The sequence below is a fragment of the Carettochelys insculpta genome, chromosome 15 (assembly GCF_033958435.1).
Source record: "Carettochelys insculpta isolate YL-2023 chromosome 15, ASM3395843v1, whole genome shotgun sequence".
NCBI lineage: Eukaryota > Metazoa > Chordata > Testudines > Carettochelyidae > Carettochelys > Carettochelys insculpta.
Window position 1 is genome coordinate 21,521,792 of NC_134151.1, and position 25,781 is coordinate 21,547,572.

At 42.1% G+C, this 25,781-nt stretch overlaps 1 protein-coding gene across 10 annotated transcripts in view; it reads right to left on the reverse strand.

Annotated features, from left to right (window-relative positions):
• Positions 1–1,639: 1,639 nt before the first annotated feature.
• ARHGAP26 (Rho GTPase activating protein 26) overlaps positions 1,640–25,781 on the reverse strand; it is a 544,666-nt gene continuing 520,524 nt past the window's right edge. For all 10 annotated transcript variants that reach the window (XM_075009638.1, XM_075009641.1, XM_075009639.1 and 7 more), the window contains 3 exons: positions 16,569–16,679; positions 9,813–9,904; positions 1,640–2,012 (listed from right to left, as the gene is read on the reverse strand). In XM_075009638.1, coding sequence (XP_074865739.1) covers positions 1,924–2,012; positions 9,813–9,904; positions 16,569–16,679 — 292 coding nt within the window. In that variant the 3' untranslated portion in view covers positions 1,640–1,923. The remainder of the gene's footprint in view (positions 2,013–9,812; positions 9,905–16,568; positions 16,680–25,781) is intronic.

A 25,781-nucleotide genomic window follows, 5' to 3' on the forward strand; every position in this document is an offset into this window, starting at 1 on the left:
GCTGGCTGACAGAGTAGGTGACAAAATGAAGGAGGGTTCAAATGTTTAATGGCTAGGTTGTGTGCCTAGGTGTTCTGCCTCGTAAACTGGTTTAAAATATCAATGGGACATCGCAGCATAGCTACACTACAGATATCAAATAGAGCGCTCCCCCACAACATTTCAAATTATCCTATTTACATATTTTTGCATCAATAAAAAGTGAAACACTCAGCAATTCAAGCCCTCATGTTTGTAAAAAAATAATCTGAAAAGAAAATAATCCAGTCCCTAAATCCCATCTCTGCGTGATAATATGATGGCTAGACAAATAATTCCCCCTGCCCAAACACCAGCTCTTCTCATGATTTTATATTACAAACTGTTGTAGCACTTGACATCATATCAGGAAAGTTTGAATTTTTTTTTTATTTTTTTATATAATCTGAGCTGCGCTAAGGATCATGCCAAAACTTTCTTGAGAACAGTACAAAACTGGAGTGGCATTAAGCCAAACCAGGTGCTCAAGAGACAAAGCTTCAATACTTCCCAATGAAAGGGAGGGAATAAAAACCACTGGAAGGACAAACTGTTTGTTTTCCTTGGGATTCCAATTGGTTACATGAACAATAAATGCTTACATAAGTACAAAAAGATTTACTTTGTATAATCGGTACTGCATGGACTTGGCATCACCATGTTGCAAAGCTAGGCTGTGAGCAAAGACACCACCTATAAAAGCAACTGCAGTGAGTGGCAACTGTCACACCAAATTGACATGATAGGGGCCCGGGCGTTAAGTAAGCATGGGGTCCTCCCTCTATAATGTGCACTGGTAAGTGATATGAATCAGCAAGTCACACAAAATAAGTGGTATTTATCAGGAGCTGCATCTTGCCTTCCAGGAAGGAAATGCCAGCTGCACAGATCATAGATGTTTACCCAGCATAAATCTAAATCTAAAAGTTATGAGAGGTTTGGTCCAAAATATTCTCTTCTCCTTTGTGCTGATGCTCATCAGAGCACTGCAGATTCAGAGCTGACACTGTGCTCACCTTACAGAGATCACTCAATTTCTTTTGCTTTTGCTTTCACCATCATGAAACAATGGCATTTAAAAAACACTACTAAGCAAGTGGGGCTATTGTCAGCACCAGGGCATGGGAACAATCGGAGCGTTGTGTTTGTCCAGAGTGGACTGAGTCTCATCAATGATGGCTCAGCACTGTGCAAACTGCTGCTGCTGAAATGGTTAGTGGTTCGCAGTATGTAAACAGCACCTTAACCTCTTCCCTTCCCCAGCGGTATGAAGGAGAGATTGCTTTCCTGCAAGCAAGTAAGAGATTTGTTTTGGCTGATTCCACAAGGAGGGAAGAATATGTGAGGCAGGAATGGCAACAACCTCTTCGCTCCTTATAATCCCTCCCTCCACCACGTGGAACGGTGGCTTCGGGTCCAAACCGCTTCTTGTGCTCACATAAGCTGTTCCACTGAAGTGAACGTTGACATCAGTGGGGCCATTCATTTGCATCAGGGCTTTGCAGACTGCGGCCCTGAAATGGGTATTAATGCTCCTCTTTAGCTCCTGCACGTTGCCCTTCCTTTCACTGATACAATGGCTCCACAAAAGGAACAAAGTTGAGAACATGGCAGCAGTGGCTGCAGGCATCGCTCGCCTTTATTAGAAGTTGGAAGAGTTGAATGACTTCCTTGGAGCCTCTGACCGCCGCCCCTTCTGCAGTATACTTACACACACACACCACAACAGAGCACTGAAGGAGACATACACATTACCATTCATATAAACATTAATTTCAATAGGAATTGGAAAGTCCTTCACCCTGCACTTCACAGTGGCAAAGAGCAAATGATCTCCAACATTCAAATCAGCAGTTGTCATGGATACCATGTAAAGATCAGCAGTGTTGCTTTATGTGCCCAAAGTTATAGGAACTCCACGTAGTTTTCAGGGATTAGTCCCGTCTTCCCATTCAGGGTTCCTTCCAACCAGCCAGGCTCCTGAGATGGATGAACTGAGGAGAGAGAACAGATGGTTATTAATACCAATCTTACAGGAGATATTTTCTTGTGGAAAGGAGATAAGAACACTTTCGCCCACAATCTCATTCAGTTCGGGCAAGTTTTGGATTCTCCTATCCTGCAGCACAGAAAAAGCAGGCTCCCTTCTCCTTGCTGTGCTTTGAAGCTCTCTGGGACAGCAGTGGTAATGAGCTATTTTCTGCACTGGCACCAGCGACTGGTTTCAGAATCACATCCTCTCTCAGCCACACAGGCAAAATGCGAGTTTCCACTGTCACTGTCAGAACATAGAGCCACTGTGTCAGCTGCATTAGCCAAGAGAATCACTGGGATTCTATTTATAAAACCCCTTATTCATTTTCCTTCGGGCAGGTCTACACAGCAAAGTTATTTCGAAAAAACTATCCTGGCATCTACACAATGCAATAGCAGTTGGCTTATTTCAAAATTGGTCAACCCTCATTATAGGAGGAATAGTGCTTATTTCAAAATAGCTATTTTGAAATAGGTGCTGTAAAGACAGAGAATAGAGCATATTATGAAATAAGCCATAGTGCATCCAATTACTCCATTTCAAAACAGGCTCTTTTGTGTAGAGACACTCTATTTTAAACAGCTAAGTGCTATTTCGAAATGCATTTTGTCTGGGTCTGCACGTATCCTTTCCTTTCGAAAGGGGCATGTAAATGAGCAGTTTCAAAATATGCTAATGAGGTGCTGCAATGAATATGCAGGGTCTCATTAGCATAATGGCGGCCGTGGCGATTCGAAAGTGCGGCTTTTCGAATCGTGCGCCACCTGGGGAGACGGGACCTTCCGAAAGGACACCCCACCCCCATACTGCTCAGTATTGCAAGGGGTAAGGGAGGTAGACAGGAGAAAGGCTCCCATCAATCTTCCTTAGTGAAGACAGTCACAAAAGTCGATTTCCGATATGGCGATTCTAGCTACACAATTGCTGTAGACTTGGCCTTAGGCCCTGGGATCTAAAATTCTTCCTTCACCCACCCTCTCTGGCCTTGCTTTGATGTCCTTTCTTAGTACATGTGTTTGTAACATGGCATGAAGAAATTATCTCTGTTTGTGATGACAAGAGGATTATATTGGCCTTGTCACAAGCCCTGGCCAGCAGAAAAAAGGGAAGGAAGGGTTATGAAGGAACTATTGCTGTTTGTGTGCTGATAATAGATAAGCCCTTCTCAGGAGAAAACAGGGACTTACTGGCTTTTCTAAAATACCATTTTAATTACAGAAACTGATTTTCCACGGAGGTTGAGAAAATTAAAGCCTTTTCACACTCTGCTTCATAACTTCATGGGCTTGCTTCAGAATAACATTCTCTCTTCCAAGCTCTGCACTGAATGCAGGCTCAGGGATGAAAAATCAAGGGTCCAAGTAAAGAACAATTTTCCCAATAATGATCCAGGGTGTGGAGTTTTTTGGTGTGAGGGGGGCCAAGAGAAGAATGTGTTTAGATATGGTAATGCATTCAAAATACTGCCAAACCAAGAGCTAAGACTTATTTGAACTTCAAAACATGTGGTTAGCCACACTGTGATATGATTCTGCACTTCCTGGTCTGGGCCTGGACCAGACTCCATAGAAAAAAATACCAGCGTTTTCTAGTAAGGAATCAAAACACCGCAGTATCACGTCTGTAAAATGAGACACTCTGAGCTGTTCCTGTAGGATACTGGAATATTTTATCTTCACTCATACGTAACACTTGGATATGGAACAAATTATTGTGAAAGTGCTTGTTTTAGAAACAACAGTTGAGCTGATGCAAGCATAAATGTATTTCATGTCCTGACACAGTACATTAGCAAATGACAACAGCCAATCAAAAATTCAGATTCATCCGAATTTCCAGTAACATGATGTCTGGGTAGAATTCCAGAGAGAAAATGGGACACCACAAAAGGAAGAAAAACTAATTAACTTGTGCTTAACCTTCTAAACCTCTCAGTCGGCAGCACAGTCTGCTATCCTTAGCTGGAAATCTTAGTTCACACGTTAACCCTCTCCTATATCTTCAAAAGGATAGACTCCTCTCCAATTGTACAAAAGCATTTCCAGTTGCCAATAAAGACAGCTACATGAAACCAATGCCCTGTTGCCTAAGCTCAGCCCTACTTCGGATACATCTACATTACAGCCCGGACTGACACACTGAAGTCAATCCACCGGCAGTTGATGTAGTGGGTCTCGTGGAGACCTGACTCTGTTACTCTGTCCCGGACAACAAGAATAAGGGAAGTCTACAGGAGAGCCTCCCGTAAACCTCTCATGGTATAGAACCGCTGGAAACTTAATTTAAGGTACACTGACTCCAGCCACCTTATGCATGGAGTTATATAGTTTAAGCTGATTTTCTGCTGTAGTGTAGATGTAGCCTTAGAAGGACACATTGTTGGGAGATGTATATATTGGGATGCTGGAGGAGGAGGGAAAAACAATCAAATATCTCAGCATCACTGTTTACCTGGGGTATGAATGGGCCACTGATTCTTCCTACTTCCTCAAAGAAAACTTTTACTTTTCCTTAGGACTCATAAAGCTTTTACTTTAAGAGAGAGGCAGACCCCTTGTAATTTTGTGTTAAAATATAGCATGCCAATAAAAATTAGACTGGAAGGTCTCCCCTATTATGGTTCCATCCAGGCATTTATTGTTCTAAACAAAAGCACTGTTGAATCTAATAGTATAAAAAAAGCCAAAAGATGAAAGTCATGAGACCCATCTAAGGACTTCCATTAGCCAAGCCAATAGGTGGCATGGGAATGCTCCTTTCATGTATAATATGCATGCTCCTGTTAGTTTTATTAGACTCAGATTAACTCTGTCTGGAAAGTGATGCCTATTAGAGATGGGAGTGACTTTAAGGCCAAAACACCCATCAAACTTTGGGAGAGTTCAGAGGTGGATCAGAGCTTTGTAGCTTGGGTCTAGCTTTACAGCATTGCTATGTCAACACTAGAGAGTTTTGTCAACAAAACTCATGAAGCGTCCACATTACAAATGCGTTCCATTGACAGTAAATTGACAGAACACAGCACTTTTGTCAACAGCATTCTGCCGTTCCCCACGAGGCAGAATGCCTCTGTTGACAGAAAGCAAGTGTGGACATTCTGGGGAGCCTTCTATTGACAGAAAGGGCTCCTGGGAGACTGGGCAGCCCTGCTTGCTGACTTCCGGTCATTCAACCTAAAACTTTATCTATGCAGTGTCCCATGTTGAAGCTCTCTCCTTCATGTGCATTTATTTTCCCTAATCTGGCTTGCCCTGTCTTTTGGGTTATTTATGTTGTCAGAGGCTACAGTGATCAATTTGGGAAAAGAAATGGAAAGACTCCCAGAAGGGGAGAGCTTCACCGTGGGATCCACTGTTGGCTAATTTTTAGACTGAAGAAAATTGGCTGTGTCCATGAAAGCCGGTTAGACACTGATTTGCTGTCTGTGGCACTAGCACTTCTTTATTGATCGTGGGTCTCAAACGGGATCCCTTTTTGGCAACCTCCAGCACGCAGCTAGGAAAGAGTGTTCCTCATTCAAAACTTTTGAAATTGTGGCTGAAGGAGCATACAATATATGCGACTAAGGGCTTTTCACTGTCTGAAATTGCAGGTGGTGGCACCAAGCAGAAAAGGTGCAGCTGCCACAGTGAGAGTTTGCACAGTTTTCATAGTCTAGTATCAGAGAGGCAGCCGAGTTAGTCTGTATCTTCAAAAACAAGAAGTTAGTCTATAAGGTGCCACAGGACTTCTTGTTGTTTTTCATATTCTAGGTATCTGTAAATGTGCTTGAGATAATGCTTTATGGAAAGTCACATGGGTTCCAGAGTCTACTCTTCTTTTCCCTTAAAAATGACCTAACGTTCCTGAGTGTGCCATCAAGTTCTCTCTGGATACCATCTAATAAAGCAAGTCACATGCAATAGGTGCTAGAGGGCATCTTAACAATGTTTTTTCCCTACTACTGTATAAAATAAGAATACAAATAGAACACAATATTTCCATATTTCCAGCAAACAAATCACAGCATCTGGCAGCAGCAATTAAATTCAGTGGTTTGAGCATTGGTCTACTAAACCCAGGGTTGTAAGTTCAGTCCTAGAGGAGGCTGTTTAGGAGTCTGGGGCAAATAGATTAATTAAAATAAAAAAAATTGCCAGAGATGGTGTTTGGTCCTGCCAAGAGGGCAGGGGACTGGACTCAATGACTTCTGGATGTCCCTTCCAGCTCAATGTGATGTGTAAGATATTTCTTTGGTTAACTTAAAGGGGCATAGGTTGAAAATATAGCCAACATCTTTAAATATGTTCTTAATCACCAATACATATACATGCTAAGTACCCACAAGTCCTGTTATAGACCACGGGATCTGCAGATTTTCTGCAGCCCTAAGAAACAGGGCCTAAATCTATATTTAGCCATCTACGTTTAGAAAATCAAGTTTGAATATTAGATTTAATAAAGCTATTGATCATGTTTCCTGATCTGTGTCACTAATACTTTACAGATAATCAGGCTAGACACAGCAGTCGACCAGGTACATAGCTAAAATGACTTATCAGCGGTAGACTTCAGTGGCTGTCTACATGGAAGAAGGTTGACGGGAACATTTCTCCCATCAACCATCCTTAATCCTCTTTGCTTGCAAGGAGTTCCGGGGTTAACTTTGACCATGGAAAGCGGTGTTTCGAGCATGCACAAAAAAGAACTTAGAAGACTGACCCTGAGTGGGTCCATCTTCTGGAGCAGTGTAGACATAGGCTCATTATAAACTTCTTAACTTCTTCCTGTCTCTTCTTCCGGGACTTTCCACCTGTCAAGCTGGGCACACCTCCCATCTATCACTATGATAAGGGCACAGTGGTTACAGCCCAACCCACACTCAGGGTGCGAAGCCAGGTCTGAGATTATTAAAATGAAAATAATTTTAATAATTCTTATATTTACATCTTGATACGTGTACTACAGATGGGAAGGATGGTTAGGGTATGAATCTAACACCCAGGAAATTTGTGATCAGTTCTGTGCTCTACCAAAGACATCCTCTGTGACACATGTGCAAATCCCTGAGGATAACTGAGACACAGAAAGGCACATTGTGAAGATAACAGAATAAAAATTGTGAAGTGGTCTGAAAAAGGCCGGAAAGCTTATACTGCAAGTGCTGCAGAAGACTAATTAAATCTAAAGAAAAAAAAACTGTCTTCCATCAAAAGATTTTTTAATTATTTGAAAACATTGCTCTTAATAATAGGTCTCCTAAAAACCTGATTATCAAACAACTAAATGTGGGACATTATCAACCAGACAGTGTCTGTTTAGCTTCCTTCCTTGATTCCCAGTGACCATATGTTTTATCTGTTACTGTTATTAGGGAAACACTAAATGATTACGGAATTCTGTGTGTGTTTTTTTCTTGAAAGACCCATCAATTTTTACCTAGCAAGTGTTGGATGTTTAAATCAAACTTGCCCGTGTTTAGTTGCTGCACTTTGTCATAAGCTCAGAGAGGGCACTCTGTTAATTATCAAGGAGACAAAGACTAGGTGGCAGTTGTTTCCAAAGTGACAACATACACAAAACTAACATTCAAGCCAGTCTGGCAGAAAGTCCTTTTCATATAATGCAGCTACATCCAAGAAAATGGTGAAGAATTCCATTGAGCATAATATTTTTATTCTTTTTTATTGGCGGAGGAAACAGTCTTACGTTTCTTAGGAACAACTCCCATAAACAAATCTGATTGTCCCAGAAACTTGTCAGAGAAAAAGGATGTGTGTATTATAATTTTGAATAAGACACTTGCTTTCCCCTTGCATCTGAAGCACAAACCATTACAGCAGTTTCAGAGTGCAGCTCTTGTCCAATATTCAAAAGCTAACCTGTCTCTGTCACATTCACCTAGACAGCTGCTCAGCAATACTAACCAGTCAGGAAAACTAACATTAGCTTTTGCATCTGGGCCTTGATTATTAGGAACTTCTTCCTTACAAAGGAGGTTTATTTATGAGACCCAAAAATATAGAAAGGGAAGCAAAAAATGCATGAGACAACACATTAATGTGCACACAAAGCAGAATGTATTGTCATGTGCTTAACTTCATTCCTTAGCATACTCAGGGTGTATTCCTTCATCATTTGACTACAGAAGCCATGAAGACCCAACCTGACTGCTGTTCCTTTTTAGGAAGTTCATGCGCTGCAAGTTCCCTGACCTTAACAATATTCCCAGTGCATGTAATGAAACCTGAAAGTCTGGGATCTGTGGTCAAGATTTTTTTTGGGGAGGTATCTAGATTGTGGAGAGAGTCCCTTGTTTGCTTTGGTTTCCTTTTGCCACTGAAAGATTTCAAATAGCATCACCACTTGCCTCTTCATCAAATTTCAGCATGTGCTGAAATAGTACCAGCTCCCTGAGAGAACTTCAGGGGGAAACTGAGGCAGGGAGCCAGCACACCATGATGCATAATATCTTTTAAACTAACAAGTATCTTTTAACTTGCATTTGCTCAGTATATTGCATACAAACAACGAGAAGTCCTGTGGCACCTTATAGACTAACAGGTTTTTTGGAGCATAAGCTTTCGTGAGAAAGACCCAAGAGGGATGTTTCTGCACACACAGACTAACATGGCTAGCCCTCTGATACTTACCACATAAAGTAATTTTATCTAGACCAGCAGTTCTCAGACTGTGACTCAGGACCCCAGGGTGTGTTTGGACCCCATGTGAATGGGGTTCCCAGAGCTGGTTTAGACCTGTTGAAGCCTGAGCTGCACCACCCATGGCCTAAGGGCTTTGACTTTTGGCTTCAGGGGTCAGGTTGCAGGGCACCTGCCAGGGGCTGAAGTCCTTTGCCTTTGGACCCCCTGTGCAGGATGGCGGGGACAGATATTGGCCCCTTCCCATGCAGGACACAGGAGGTTGCATGGGTACAGGCTCCAGTTCTCCGCTTCTGGGGTTCAGTAGTAATTTTTGTTGGATGAAGAGAGTTGCGGTTCAATGAAGTTTGAATACCCCAGATTTAGAGAACTGGGTTGCATGCATTTCAGGAAATACTATGTCTATCAGCAACTCGCTAGAACATACAGGGTCAGAACAGGAAAGCCACTCACAAGCAGTACCAGAGAGAATACACTTGCTTGATTTTCAACCCTGTGTAATACTGCAATGGGATGAAGGGCTCTCCCATGCTGAACATTACGCTACATTTCTACTTATTAAATATCAGAGCACTTTCTATATGTAGTCCTGACAATAGCAGCAACCCCTTCACTTAATTCCCACCCATTCGTACAAGGGGATGATGCCAGGCTGTCTTCCACGGCAAGATAAAGCCTGACCATATCCTATAATTCTACTTTCAGTGCTAACCAAATGCAGTGGCTATAGTTGGCTAAAATGAAACCTATATGACAGCAGATTATTAACTTTCAGCATTGTCCTTCTCAATGCCTCTCCACCCCACCTGCACTCCCCCAGCAATCCTCCTTCCCTAACAAGGCTCCTTCCTGATGAGTGCTGCCACTTTCTATGAAGTGCGGCACCTTCCCACCCTTACAAAATTAGCTTGAATGCGCCTGAATTTCAGAGGTGCTGAACAGTCCAGTCAACAGGACTGCGGAGTTTTCAGAACCTCTGAAAATCCCACCTCTTCCTCTCTTTCACATCATCTCTGTAAAACCTCTCTTCTCTCTGGCTTTCAATGGTCTCTTCTTCTCACTCCAAGAAACATTTTGTATTACATTACATTGCTCATCCCTGTGAATTAAAGACTCACCATTCTCAAATATGGTGCCTGGTGTGAAGGAGAGCTCTGAGTCATGTTCTGCTTTGCAAGCATACAGGGCTCTGGCTTTCCGGAATGGTGAGCTGTGAAAAGAGAGTATTTGTGTGAGAGAGAATGTATGCAACATGAAGAGAAAATCTCTATTAAAAATACCACACAATTTCCATCCCCATTCTCTTAGGGGAAATTTTGAGGAAGATGCCAAACAGCAGGAATAAGGGTAAAACCATTACCCAGGTCAGGAGAGGGGAAAAAAGAGAAATATGTCATATAAAGTTCAGCTCTCTCAGAGATATCACTTCCTCCTAAGTCCCATTTCACCATATTGGAAATTTCATTGTGAGCAAAACTGAAGCATTGCGGAACAAGGTATGCACAGAGTTGGCCAACACATTCAGCAGCACTGAATCAGAGGTCACTGGAAGTTCTTGTGCATTAAAAGGGAAAAATCAAATTAGGCCACCAGATTAAGGCAGGAATATTTTGTGAGTCATCAAAGAGAATTTTCTCACTAAAATCCCAGTTTCTATTTAGGGCAGAGAGGCTGGCAGCAACGGATGTCATCCCTGGACACTGTAAATAAGTTAGAGCGGTTTGTTTTTAACATTTGTTTAAGACTAGTTTTGAGCTCATATCCACCTGTCTTTGCACTGTGCTAGTTCCTGGGAAGAACTCTGCACCCACAGTGGAGCACTTCAGAAAACAGAACAGGAAGTAGCTTCTATTAATAACATGTTGCCCTTCTTCAGAATCCACCACCTGAGGGTTTCAAAGCCCTTTACCAACTTGAAAAACTAACTCTATAACATACACTGTGAGGTAATGTAATACAAAGTCTGTTTATTGATTTAGTAAAGTCTATTGATTCTATTCTAGTTTGAATATTAGGAACCTCCTAACAGAATTTTCAGAAGCATTTTAAATTCATGGTGAACTTCACACACTCAGGAGATGACTTCCTGTGATCTGCTGAACACCATCATTGTTCATTCACTATCATGACACTCTGCCACCTCTTGGCAGTTACTCAATAATGAGTAGGACTTTTTCGTGTCAGCCTCCTTTTTGTGAGTCCATTGATGGCTGAGCAGCCTGATTCTGGAGCTGCCAGTCTTATCACAGAAGAGGCAGCTGCTGGTAGCTTCTGAAGGGCCACAGGGCAGCTTTTGATGCTCTTTTCTTCTTCCTCTGGCTCTACTTGTCTGCACTTTGACAAGACCTCTCAAATTGCACCACCCTCTTACGGATTACCGCTCTCCACTGGGGATGGTTTTAGGCAAGGTTCTTCCAAGTGTCAACACCTATGCTGCACTTTTTTATGTGTGCCTTCATCACATCCTTATAACGCTTTTGCTGCCCCGCTCCTGCCCCCAATGCTCCTCTGTCCTTCCTCCAACTTGGAAAACAGAATCTGTTTTGGGAAGTGCTGATCAGACATCCGGACCAAGTGACCCCTCCAATGAAGTTGTAGATGAATGATAATAGCTTCAGGGCTGGCCATGTTCAACTCTTCCACCCATTCCATCCGCAAAAGCTTTATCAAGATTATTTCCACCTCTGCACATGGTGTGATCTATGCACGAGTTAGTTTTCTGACAACAGTTAATTTGATCTTCACCAGGACAGCATCTGAAAGGCTTTGACCTTCTTCTTAGAAGCAGCATCAATAGGTTTCCCAAAATTCTCATCCATAAGTTCTACAGAAACAAGCATGTTTTTAATTAGTAAAACCCCCAGTGTAAACTGAGGCAGAAAGTAGTTGCAGCCAAAAGCCAACCAAAATTCACTGGTAAGGTTGGGAACAGAATGCAGGAGTCATGTGCTTCTGGCTCTTGCTTCAAACAGCAGACCACAACACAGCCTTAGTTATCTCAGATTTCCAGTCAGGTAGGCAAGAATTAGCTGAATCCTCCACTTCTGTCCTAAGATCAAACAAGACTGATTAGTAGGAACTAACACAAGCTAGAATTTATTATTGTATTTTAAGTGGAAAACTGCAGTTTATTTTACAGTGGAAATGTTGCAGCTTTGGAAATAAGGAAACTGGGAGATTCCTCTCTTTTCAGTGAAGCAATTATGCAGGAAACTACAGGTGGACACCGCCTCAAATGAAAAAGCCTCCTGCCCAAATTGGGAGTATTGGAAGGCAGAAACCTTGGGCTTGTCTACACTATCACCTTCCTTCGAAGGAAGGATGGTAATTAGGGTGTGGGGAGTTTACTAATGAGGTGCTGCCGTGCATACACAGCACTTCATTAAGCAAATTCACCCCCCCACGGCAACTCTGAAGTTTTAAACTTCCAAGTACCGGCCCGTGTCTAGCCGTGGCGCACCCACCGGTACTTCAAAGTGCCGGGGCAACTTCGAAGTCCCTTACTCGTCAAAATTTTGAGGAGTGAGGGGACTTTGAAGTTACCCTGGCACGTCTAGACATGTGCCGGTACTTCGAAGTTTAAAACTTCGGAGTTGTCACGTGGGAGAATTTGCTCAATGAAGTGCTGCCTATGCACGGCAGCAATTCATTACTTCAGTAGTAAACTCCCAACACCCTAATTACCATCCTTCCTTCAAAGGAAGGTGGCAGTATAGACACAGACCTTGTGTAGGTGGTTTGGCTATACGTGCACCAGCCATGCAAATGGGATGCTTGTTGCTTGTCCAGTTCCTTCCTGGGACTTGATTCTTCCGCAATCCAAGCGATATGGACTGTGCCTCTGGTTGAACAAATAACAGAGACAGCACAGACATGGCATAAAGGTGTCAAGATTTTGGCTCTCAAGCCAATCAACTGCTTCTAAAGATATATGAAAACTCTGAACTGATAACAGTAGATTCAGACAACAATAATGTCTTATTAAACTGAGTTCAGGGTTTCTTTTTATGAGCATTACTGTAATGGAGATTTGGTGGCCTCCTGCTCATGGAAGAATCTTCATCATTTTGGCATTTAGACTTGAACTTTTTGCCCTACCCAACACCACAGGGCTTTATGTAAATTGCCTTCATAGAGCAGGGTGTATTCTTTCCTCAATTGACCACAGAAGCCATGGAGACCCAACCTGACTGCTGTTCCTTTTAGGAAGTTCGTGCTTTGGGGCTTTCCCTAACCTTAACAATATTCCCAGTACATGTAGCGCAACCCAAAAGTCTGGGATCTGTGGTCAAGATTTTTTTGGAGGGAGGTATCTAGATTGTGGAGGGAGGGTCCCTAATTTGCTTTGGTTTCCTTTTGCCACTGAAAGATTTGAAATAGTATTACCATTTGCCTCTTCTTCAAGTTTCATCACATACTGAAACAGTACCATCTCCCTGAGATAACTTCAGGGGGAAAGTGAGGCAAGGTGAAGCACAGCATGGTGGGCCACAAGAGGGTGCTGTGGAAGTCAGTCTCATACAGTCTTCTAAGTCACATCCTGAAAGATGCCTGATGTAGGGGTCCTGAAATGTTCATCATCTAAGAAATAGGAGTCATTCCATTACTCCAGGCAGTTATTACAATCCACATCTTTATGGACATTCTGCGAACACAGGTCAGACTCAAGGGTTTCCAGTAGATAGTGGCATTTTCCATAGGTGAACTAAAGAAAACTTACGCACCAGAACCCAATAAGCCACCATGGGCAGGAATGGTTTTCCTAGCTTCTGTTTTCCTCAGGAGGTTGTGCATCTCCACTGTTGGAGATATTTGAGAGCAGGTTAGATAAACATCTGTCATGAACAATTCAGCTGGTGCTTACTCTTACCATGTGTGCAGGGCACTGCAGCTGATGACCTCTTGAGGTTCCTTCCAGTTCTAGTTTTCTATGATTCTAAGCTGGGCATGGGTGATGGAATGGATCACTTCATGACTACCTGTTCATTTGTTCAAGGGCACCTGGCACTGGCTACTGTCAGATGACGGGACACTGGGCTAGGTGGCTCTTAGGTCTCACCTAGTATGGCTGTTTCTAGGGCTGGAATATACAGTAAGCTTCTTGGTGGAAACATCAGGGAATTTCTGGAGAGATTGCCTTGACAGCAGTTGCTGGAGTCTCCAGCCTAAATTCCATCTTTGTTGTCAACTTAATTATTTGCTTGAGATCCAACGCCTCTAAATCTTTTTCTAATCATGGGGTAAAGTCCTGAGCACCTCTCCCCTGATGCAAAAGTTTAATTGTCCCATGTTCCATAATGTGTGAGGTTTTGTTCATGACAGCTTGATGCTCCTCATCTTCTTTCAAGGTTGATTTTTAATGATAGATCCCATCTGTCTCTATGCAGAAACTTTTGAGAGGAAATCCATCTTTTCAGGATTTACCCTGGTCTTTGTCAGGTATTACACTGCCCTGGCATACTGTGGTTGATCAAGAGAACATATTTGGATTCTAGGACCCTGTAGGATTCCAAACAACAACCAATAAAACAGTGTTTATTTGTCCCATAAAAGTTCATAATCATCTGTCCCACCCTAGCCTTCTGAGGTTTGCTTTGAGATTGTGAGTTCTTTTTCCAGGTAAATCTTGGATGAAAATGTCTGTTTTCTCCATCTTCTGACTTGCAACAATCAGTTGGCCCAAATTTACTCAAGCTGGCATGGATTCACCCAGAAGTTCTGTACCCTTTTTGAGGAACCTGGTCAAATTCATAGCAAAACCTTGGAGTGGGAAATTTTCATATGGCTTTAGGATTTCATGGACATGCTTTGGCACAGCTCTGAAGCTGCCAAAATTTTACCATCCAGTTTCCCACTGGCTGCAGAGGGTGGGGAATGGCACTGTTAGGTAAACACAACCAAAAGAAGTTATGTCTCTACCATTCAGGAGCTATGTGGGTGCATGCAAAGCTTTGTGGAGCTCATAAAATTAAAACAAAAAGTGTTGTCCTGGCAATGGCCCTGCATTACTTAATCTGTTGCTATTCTTGTGCCATGAGCTCTGTTGCTTGGCCCTCTTTAGGCCTACACACACTTTTTTTGCCCTCACAGCACCTCAGTGCACGTTGCTACTATCAGGACTCTGCCATTTCTGCTGCTGCAGTGCCCTTCAAGGAGATAAAAAGCTTGGATCCCTCTGATCACTCATTTTTAATTTCTGCCTCCAAGCATGGCATAGGGCCAGGAAAGCACTCAGTGGAGTTTTCCCAATGTGCCCTTGTACAATTTATAGAACAAGGGAGTCGTCCTCTCAGAAGAGGGGCGACTTAGCTGATATTACCCCACTGTTAGGTCTTAGCAGGCACCCATCAAAACAAATAAATAAACCTGCTGGACAGACAGGAGTTAAATGAGGCATTTGTAAGCTGCGGGTGAGGGTAGTTTAATTTTTTTTTCCTATAAGGAGCAGCATCCAAGCTCTGCATCTCTCCCTGAGATGGGAGAGACATCTCTCTTCATGCTGCTCTGCAACATTTATGCACTAATGAATACTAATTAAAGGATGCAGGAAAATGGAAGTAATATGGCTTTTTATCGCAGATTTTATGAACTAATGGAAGTGAAGGGGCCTGCTCAGAGGGCAGTTTTCTGGAGGTCATATTGCAAATTATTAGCGAACGGCTATTGCCACCTCTGGGTTACATACTGCAGCAGTGCAGTTGCCAGTGATGGGATGGGGCTCTGCCTACTGATGAGTGTTAGTTATTAAGGTATTGATGCAGCACAGCAAAGCAGACTGGAGCTGTGGCTAACCAACCAATCACCTTGCCTAATGTAGCATAGGGAGAATGGGCAGGGGGAAAGGAAGTATAGTACAGATAATTGATCTGTGGGACAATCTAACAGCTTCTAGCATCCACGCCCATACGAATAGGATGCAAATATATCAAACGATGCTGCATCCAATTTCATTTCTTTTGCAAGGTGAATATTCTTTGCATTTCCCCACCTGCCATAATACAACACACATTCAGTGCACAGGTTTACACTGAAGAGGGGCACATTCCTGCTATCCATGGCAAAATACAGTCAAAATACACTAATCCCAGAAGCTAACTAGAATACTCAAAGTTGTCAGGGCTATAGAAGATGGTACATCTGCAAAAAAGAAAATGGCTATTTTAGCAATTAAAACCATGCAGCAATTTTCAGGACTTGGATGCACCATGATGCTAGGCACTTTGCAAATAACCTTGGTAGAGCATTATTTAATACCATATTCTTCCACCTCACAGGGTAAGATTTTTACACCTTCCTTCAAGCTCATGTGATGTCTCATGCCCAGAGGTGATGCAGACACAATTAAACATATGTCTACATTTCATAGCTGCATTCAGTAATTTGCACCCATTAAACTGTAGATGTGATAAAGACTAGTGGGCTCGGGGGTGGGGGATGGGCATTTAACAGTTCTTGGGAGTTCAGTACATCTCTTACCCGTTGTAGAGACAGATAAACTGAGGTTGAAGTAAGTTAAGGACTTTGATAAAGGTGACACAGCAAGGCAACAGTAGCAGTGGGAATAAGACTATGGAGTTGTGATTTCTAGTTGCTTGCTCTGACCACTGAGAAATTCTCCCAGTTTGGGAGAGAGGAACATTTGACAGATAATGTTAGGTCATCTCATACCATTCCTCTTGGCTCATGGGATGTTTGGAAATTTCTGCTCTTGCTTCATGAAGGTAGCTGAAGCTCAATGAAAGCTAGTAAATAAAATAAGAAGCTAAAGCTGGGCTGCACTGGGGGGAAATTAAGCAAGACAGACACACACACAAAAAGTAAATAAAATATAATTGCAGCAGCAACAGAAAACAGGAACAAACTCTGCAACAGACCTGATGGGGGATGAGTCGCTGGACGTAGAGGAGGTGGGCATAGGACTTGATGGCGCAGAGAACATGGGCCAGGACGGTGAAAGGGGTGATGTTGGGCTTGGATTTTGAGTGCTGCAAGACAGAATCAGATAACTTATCAACACACAACTAAAACAAACAAACCAAACAGAGAAGGACATTCCAATGCTGTCCAATGATTGTAGGCACCTGGGGAATATTCACAGCATGAAACAAAGCTACAAAATGAAACACTGAGACCTTGAGAAATGTTTTCAAGGCCAGATATGCAATTCCTTAGACAAAAGGGGCTAGCCCTTGCAATTAATCCCTGCTCTATTATTCTTTTGCTGGCAAGCTAGCTGCTTTGTTGTACAGGAAGACTACATTCTAGGTGACAAAGGTCATCTCACTGCCCACAGCTGCTTTCTTTCACCAGCTACTTACCTGCTTTGTTTTATTTTCCCCATTGTTGTTAGATGCTGTTGATCATATTTCTGGACATTAATGATATCTGTAACCAGCCTTTCATTCCTCTTTTTATTTTGGTGTGTAAGTACGAAAGGCTATTCTCTGGGCGGCAATCCACAGCGCCTGAAAACAATTTCCTGTTTACAGTTTTAACTAAATGGCCTTACACATTGGAAGCCCAGAGGAGTTCTTTATCTGAAGGATGGCAGAGAAGCCTTTTCACTCTAGTATCTGGCTGAAGAAAATTAATAAGGAAAACCCTAAAACTGACATGCCCCAAATCGCATAACTTATATAACTACTATTCAAAAAAGATTCTTCAGTCCAATATCGACAAGCCACATTAGAACACATATTTTACCTGTGCTCTGTGACTAACACAGATTGCAAACAAACTCCTCAGGGCTGTGGAGAGACATTTGAAACTCCTGGGCAGGTGAGCTGGCTCTGGGCCCCTGCAGGAGGCGGAGCCTTAGGCAGAAGGGGTGGGGCTTGGAGCTAACCTCTGCTAGACTGCCCTTCTGCTGCCCCAGGGCCTGCTGATTTATAAATAAAATATGGAACCATACCTGTCTCATGGAGTCCAGTCCCCTGTACTCACCACAGGACATATTACCAGCCACGAGGGTTTTTTTTTTTTTAAATGTATTTGCCCCAGATCCCTAAATGGCCCCCTCACGGAGCGAGCTCATAACCCTGGGCTTAGCAGGCCAATGCTTAAACCACTGAGCTATCATCCCTGGGCTGCCTGCTGGACCTGGGGTATTTGTTGCTGTCTGCCACTACTGTAGCAGCAGCTGAGAGCCCTGGCCCTTTTTAAATCACTACCCCTCTTCCCCCGCCCCCCCCGAGCCACCCTCCATCAGTGGCCCTGTAACTCCTCCTCTGTTCTGAGAACAAATGAAAAACAAAGTTTTAAGTATAACTTATTTTGTGAAATCAGAAAACGGCTACTGAGGAAAATATCAATGCCCTATTTAATGGGATTTCTGCCAGGACAGCTAGAAGACCTATTACTCATAGTCTGCAGCTAAACACCACTGGTCTATAGCTGTCAAACTTATAAATGATCAGCAAGCCTCAGGAGCCTCTGTTGGGACTCCAGCATGAACCAATCTATCACTGTGCAACTGGGCTGTGGGTGATGTGAATGGCTGATACGCAGGTAATAGAGGTTGCTCATTATTTTTGCAGCGCTTGCTTTGATTCTTTTCCTCTAAGCTTTCCATTGCCCTTTTAACTGTCTTGATTTAAACTTCACTCTTTTCCCTCCTCAGAACTCAACTCAGCTAGTGCTCAAATTTATTAGCTACTGATTCCATACTTTTCCTTGAAGTACTAGCATCACAACACAGAATAAGGTGGAACTACCTTACAGCTGTAGTGAAACTCTTCTGACAACGAAGCGCAGTAAAACTTCTTTAACTGTTTCGGTGCCTGTTATGGGATCTAAGTCAATTCGAAACAACTGCACTAAAAGAATGTGCACCACTTGGAGTCTTAGTTATCCTCTAGCCTTCCAATGTATTTGGTGTCTGACCAGTTTTGTGTGTCTAGTTTAGATACCAAATGCCACATTTGGTACAACACTCAGCTCTTGACAAGCACTTCATAAAAATGCAAAGGTGGGATGCATTGTAGAGAATGATTTCATGCTTCAGCCCCAAGAGAGAAATCAAGTTCCTCGTTCCATTTGATCCTGGATATGCAGTGAGGCTTGCAAGCTAGAGAACATGCAGTCACTGGCCTATGACCAGCCACCAGTATCGTAGAGAAATACTGTACTTAAGGGGAGGTGACAGACTCAGGAACACACTGGCCCAGAGGATTCAATCCTAAAATAATATGGCTGATGAGCCTTAAGAGATTATGTTTGTGCTTGAGGGAGAAAATGGCAAAATGGATCTGTTTCTTATGGTAAGAAGTTCTCAGAGGTTGTTACTAAGCCTGGCTACGTCTACACAGCTGTCCTATTTCAAAATAACCTATTTCAAAACAGGGCTGCTACACACAAAAATTATTTCAAAATGGCACTTAGCTATTTTGAAATACATAGTCTGCATGCATAGCTCTTGTTTCAAAATAGGTGTTGTTAAAACAGGGAATGGTGCTTATTTTGAAACAGCTATTTCAAAATAAGCGCTATTCCACATTTTAACAGTACCTGTTTCAAAATAGTTGTTTCAAAATAGGCTTTATTACTCCTGCAATGAGATTTACTGATTTCAAAATAATGCACTCACTATTTCAAATTTATTTTAAAATATTAGGTGTGTAGCATAGACAACAGCAAAGTTATTTCGAAATAACAGCTGTTATCTCTAAATAACTTGGTTGTGTGGCTGTAGCCCCTGTTCCCACCCAGCTCTGGTTTGCTGTACCAAAAGGGAACTATCCAAAGTTAGTAAGCTTTTCCATTCTTTGGAATGATTTGGAGTTAAGAGAGACATGGTCTGAATGACAAAAAAGGGGATAGTCTGGTCTTCCTCATATGCCAGGCCATGGGGATAATGCATTCTAGGAAACAACATTGGCCCATGAAACCCGTCTTCTGGCTCCTTCTAACTAATCACTCCTTACATTATTATACAAATCATGTTAGGGGCAATATCTGTGGGTTTTAAGCATCACAATAAAAAAGTTTGCTTTTTTTTTTTTTTTTTTAAAGGAATAAAGACAAGAAAAAAGCATCTGCAAACAGTGATCTTATGGCAGACTGTTTCTTATCATAGACTTGGACTGGTCCAAAATCTGGAATATTTTATTAGTATGTAACAGAAAAGTCAACAGAACAGACAAGATGTTTATTCATTTTCAGGTTATGTTTCAAATGCCAACCTCTGATTATAAACAAACCAGCAGTTTTGGGGATAGGTTAAAGGATAGCATTGAATAACTTTTGGTACCTTTTCTTTCCTTTGCTTGTTACCCTTTTCCATAGTTTGAAAATAAAATTTAACTCCCTGAATAACATGCCCTCCCTTCAACTTGTGAGTTAATGGACAAGCCATTATCTCTTGTCAACATTTTGTTGTTCTTATGCATTATTGCCCATTCTTAACTCTGCCTCTCAGTTTTCTAAAACTGGCTCACTAACACTCCTAAGTCCCTGTTAGTCTACAGGAGGAGAGAACATGCCACATATCAAGATTTCCTGCATCCCCTTTTACTTGCACCATTACTGGCTAAACTGCACACAAATCTCATCTGTCCCATGCTGGAGTCATCACCATTGGTGAGAGAAACTTGTGTTAAAAGAGTGAGTGGGTGCAGTCCATTTTCTGGTGAGAAAGTGTCTGTATCACAAAACCAATATTATTGTTCACACAAAGAGGACATTCTCCACTACAGTTTAAAAAGAGGTCAAATGTTTGGCTTACACTACTGATGTCCAAGCTCATTCAGCGATAAACCCTTTCTTGCTGTATTTCCTTGAAGTAGATAAATTAGAATTTCCTTTAGAGTACAATGTGGAAAAAATTGGAATGTTTTTATACATACTTATATCTCTAATTCCTAGCACAGTTCCAGCATGGATATCAGCATTTTTTTTAAAATGTCTTTATTCTGATATTTTACTAAAAATTGGTCATTCCTCTATAAAAATGACAAACCATCCCTAGTCCTTTTTTATTTATCTATTTTAGCAAAACTTCTTATGTTACTTGAATTTATTATATCAAATATATTCTATGTTTAAACAAAGAATAGCACAGCAAAAGAGGCTATTATCCCAGATCATAAAAATTAACACATGAAACACCAATTCTTTGTAACACATAAAGGTTTAGAGCTCATGTGGGAGGCAAGTACAGTTTATTCAATGTGTGAATAGATTTGCTTCTGCTCTCTAATGGAAAATTATGCTAGATCAATTCAAATACAGTAGACCCCCAAGAGACACACACTCGAGTTGCATGCATCTCGGGTTACTACGACTCTGAGTGGCAGGTGAACTGACCAGAACTGTTGCTCTGGTCAGTTTCCTGGCTCCTGTCAGGGGCAGCAGCCTACTGGAGAGGTTCCCCGCTCTTGTCAGTGGCAGCACCTGAGATGCTGCCATTGACTGGAGCAGCTGTCACCCCGACAGGAGACGAAGAAATGGCTCTTGTCAGGGGTAGAAGCCTGACTCTTGCCACCCCGATAGGAGCGGTTTTCCAGCTCCTGTCAGGGGCAGCAGCTGCTCCTGTCAGAGGTGGTGGCCAAGAGTCAGTCTGTCAGCTGTCGCTGTTGGAGCGGGGAAACTCATCAGGGCGGGAGCTTGGTTCCTGGCTCCCCTCCACTTGCTGGAGCCAGGAAAGTGTCGAGGGCTGCTGCCCTGGTCAGTTTCCTGGCTCCCCGAAGTTGCCTGAAATTTGACTTACATGGGGGGTGGGTGGGTTTGCAAGAACACAAACCCTGTGTAAGTTGGAGGTCTACTGTATACATATCATCTCTCAACTGCATGAAAAACTTGATCTCTTCCACCTCCACTGGCATAATCAAGCGCACTGATGTGGTGAGTGGGCCCCAGAGGGCAGTTGCTCTGGAGATGTAAAAGGGCCTGGGACTCCCAGCTGCCACAGCGCTACTTTGGCAATATCCAGAGCCCTGGGCAGTGAGTGCCTGGCAATGCTGAAAGGCTGGCTCCACCTCTTCTGCCCCAGGCACCTCTGGTAAAGTCTATTCTCAGCCCTTGGCCTAATAAAAAGGAGCTTTTCTTTTAGAAGCCGAAATTCATCACTTCTGTTCTGTTACTCATGCTAAACCTAAGCAATGCTAAGGAGCTATGGACCATCACAGTGTCACATTCTTACATGGTAAATACAATGGAAGTACATTAATTTGTCTTTACAGTAGTGGACAGGATACATATATTTTTATAGTAACAAAGAGGAAGCCGTGCTAGTCTATACACTATCAAAACAAAAAGCAGTCAAGTAGCACTTTAAAGACGAGCAAAATCGTTTATTAGGTGAGCTTTCGTGGGACAGACCCACTTCTTCAGACCATAGCCAGACCAGAACAGACTCAATATTTAAGGCACAGAGAACCAAAAACAGTAAGCAAGGAGGACAAAAAGATAAAGATATCAGAAAAAGATAATCAAGGTGAGCAAATCAGAGAGTGGAGGGGAGCGGGGGGAAGGTCAAGAATTAGATTGAGCCAAGTATGCAGACAAGCCCCTATAGTGACTCAGAAAGTTCCCATCACGATTTAAACCATGTGTTAATGTGCCGAATTTGAATATAAAAGCCAGCTCAGATGTTTCTCTTTCCAAAACAGTGCACTAATTCCTTTTCAGTAACACACATACCTTCAGGTCATTGACAGAATGCCCCATTCCATTAAAATGTTGAATAACTGGTTTGTGGATCTGGAGTGTTTTGATGTCTGTTTTGTGCCCATTGACCCTTTGTCTAAGGGAGTTAGAAGTCTGCCCAATATACAAAGCATCTGGGCATTGTTGGCACACGATGGCATATATGATGTTAGTAGAAGAGCATGAGAAATTGCCCGTGATTCTGTGAGTAACCTGGTTAGGTCCAGTGATGGTATTTCCAGAGAAGATATATGGACAAAGCTGGCAGTGGGCTTTGTTGCAGGGAAAGATTCCAGGACTGGTATTCCTGGGGTATAGAGCGTGGCTGTTAGTGAGGATCCTCATGAGGTTGGGAGATTGTCTGTAGGAGAGAACAGGCATGTCACCCAGGGCCTTCTGGAGTGTGGCATCCTGATTAAGGATAGGTTGTAGGTCTTTAATAATTTGTTGCAGTGGTCTGAGTTGGGGGCTGTAGGTGATGACCAGTGGTGTTCTGTTCTTGGCTTTTTTGGGCCGATCTTGGAGTAGCTGGTCTCTGGGTATTCGTCTGGCCCTGTCGATATTTTTATACTTTCTAAAACTCCTCTGCCTTTACCTGGCACCTCCCAAGAGAGGCTGTCAAAGCACTTTGCACAGGAGGCTACCACACTACAGATTGTTAAACCAAGGCGTAGAGAAGTAAATTGGCTTACTCCGGCAAGCCAGTAGCTAATGTTGAAATAAGACACTTGACTTCCTGCCTCAGCTCTGTCGTCAACCCCTCACCAAGCTGCCTTGCTGCCAAACATTCTGCAGTTTCAGAATGAGTTACAAGAAAACTTTTATTATATGAAAGACCTTTTATCTACCAGTGAGTCTTTAATAGTTAGAATACCAGTACTACAGAACTTGGGATACTTATGAATGTGTAATTAAAAGCATTTCCCTCTCTATTGTGTATTGGGTTTATGTACTTTTTTTGTGATTGAACTCATTTTGAAATAATGCAGTTTTCATTAATCTTAAAGACAGCTGCGTCACCACAAAGTATTTCCACATTAGACATTTAGTTCACTGCACTAATGACAGTATAAAATATAAATCAATAAGGTTCTCAGAAATGAGAGCTATTTCCGTTTGGTTATTTTATTTAAAAAATTTAGAGTAAGGAGCACAATTTCTCAAGCTAACTTTCGTCTTGGAAGTTGTTACAGTAAGTTGCTTGGGCCAGGTACTGGCTTTCATGTGTGTCCTGATTAGCACAGAAACACTCTTGGTGCTTATCAAACTGACCAATTAAAACAACAATAATTAATGAAGCTATGTCTTACATTAAATGGAAAATTATCCCATTTCAACAGATTTACACAACTCTCTTCAACTGGAGTTGCATCAGGGTTGATTTTGGTCCAAGTTGATGAAGCTATTCTCTGCTAAGTCTTATATTTTCAGTAAGAATCATTATAGCAAACCTCTTCATGAAACAGAGGTTACGTTTTAGGGTTGTGGAATATGTCATGCTTATGTACATACTTATCTGCTGTATAAGCAACACACAAGTAAACGGCCTGCTCCGTGTCAAGATGCTTTTCTTTCTTTTTCCTTTTAAAATCTACTCTGACATATTGCTTGACTTTTACAGGGGACGGATAGCTCAGTGGTTTGAGCATTAGTCTGCTACACCCAGCATTTAGAGCTCAATTCTTGAGGGGACCACTTAGAGATTTGGGGTAAATAGATTAAAGAAGGAATGGTGGTTGGGCCCTGCTAAGAAGGCAGGGAACTGGACTCAATAACCTCCTGAGGTCCCTTCCAGCTCTATAAGATCTATCTCTCTCTATATATATATATATTGTCCAACTGTTCCAGTGATGCAGCCACAGAGCCTATGCTTTCCCTAGGTCTCTTTGGCAAGTAAGAGTGTTGAATAAACACATGCTATTCTAGGATCTCTTTGTATCTTGCAAAGCAGTTATTTTTGTATGGACTGATTTCTTTTCTCAGTCTCTCACAGGAATCTCGGGCGGCAGTGGGGCATTTGAAAATGCCAACTGCTGTCTGAGGTCAACTGGACATTTTAACCGTATGTTCATTCCATCTTATGTTATGTATTTACCCTGAATAGCTTGTAGGGAGCCCTTCCAGTTTGGTGCATAGTGAGAAATAAAACAGAAAAAAGAATTGGTGGGAACACAAAAGCCAGAAACAAAAAATATGACTCACAGTCGCCGAAATTAGAATCTCTAAACCAGGATATTAACTTTTTGCAAATAGCTGCAGGAGAGGGAACTCTGAATTGGCAGTCCAAAATATTCCACGGCTTTAGAGCTTTCTTTCATGTTCATGACATGCCTCTTTCCTGAGTAAACTCTGAAGAATGCTAATAACAGTGACCTACAACTGTGGAAGTGCATGAAAAAATAACAGCACACGAATTGGTAATGGTATTTTTGGAGGAACATGAAGGATTTTGGCATCCACTGACTTTCTGTAAGCATTCTTTATCAAACTCCTATGTGACCCTTTGAAAATTCCACTCTGCAAGCAAAAAAGGTATAATTAGAAATGAGTAAAATTGTAGCAGAAAGATTTTCAGCCCAAATGCCCCTTCTTTATTGTATGCTGTACTTCTGATTATCTTCCCAACCTGGTGTTTGATTTGGAGCCTGCACAAATAAAAAGCAATGGTTTTATTTCCCAATTTTGATCTCATTCCCAGATGCTGTATCTAAAGTTTCAAATCACTGCCTCCCCGCACCCCCATCTATATCCTGTTTTCTCTATTCCTCCTACTACACTGCCAGTCCACCTACTGTCCCTCTCTAACATTTACGTGACATAGCTCAAGTCTTGCAGACATTTACTGGTTTAAATAATTATCCCAAGCATGGTTTTGAGACAAAATTTCACCCCCTCATCCATATGTCTCACAGGACAGGATCAAATCTGCTGGAAGAAACTTTGCAAATGATTTTCTAAGGAACTCAATATTCAATTAATTACTTCTAGCATAAAAATAGCTTACATGTGAATGGTAATTTCACTAAATGGAATTTGTCCATCAATGAATCAGCTCTATAATATACTCAGCATCCCCATGCTGTGTTCTATATCAATACCTGACTGCATAAAAAAATCACTTTTATCACCATTCCATTCCTACAAAACAAACCCGCTAAGCTTCAGGCTCTCTCAGTGTAGCAGCCAGAGGGTAGTCAAATGTTGTCAACAGAGGTCCATGTTAGTAAATCAAAGTATACAGTTATTCTACATAAATAAAATGAACCTCAAAACAGCTGCCCTGATATAATACATACATCTAGGCGACAGAGTCCATGACTCCAGCATGCAAAAAGGCATCTTGATGAAAGTACATTCCACATCCACTAGGATGGAAGGATGCTAGCACTGCATTGCCATCATCTATACAGGATGTACCTCCATGTTAAAAATGACATTACAAA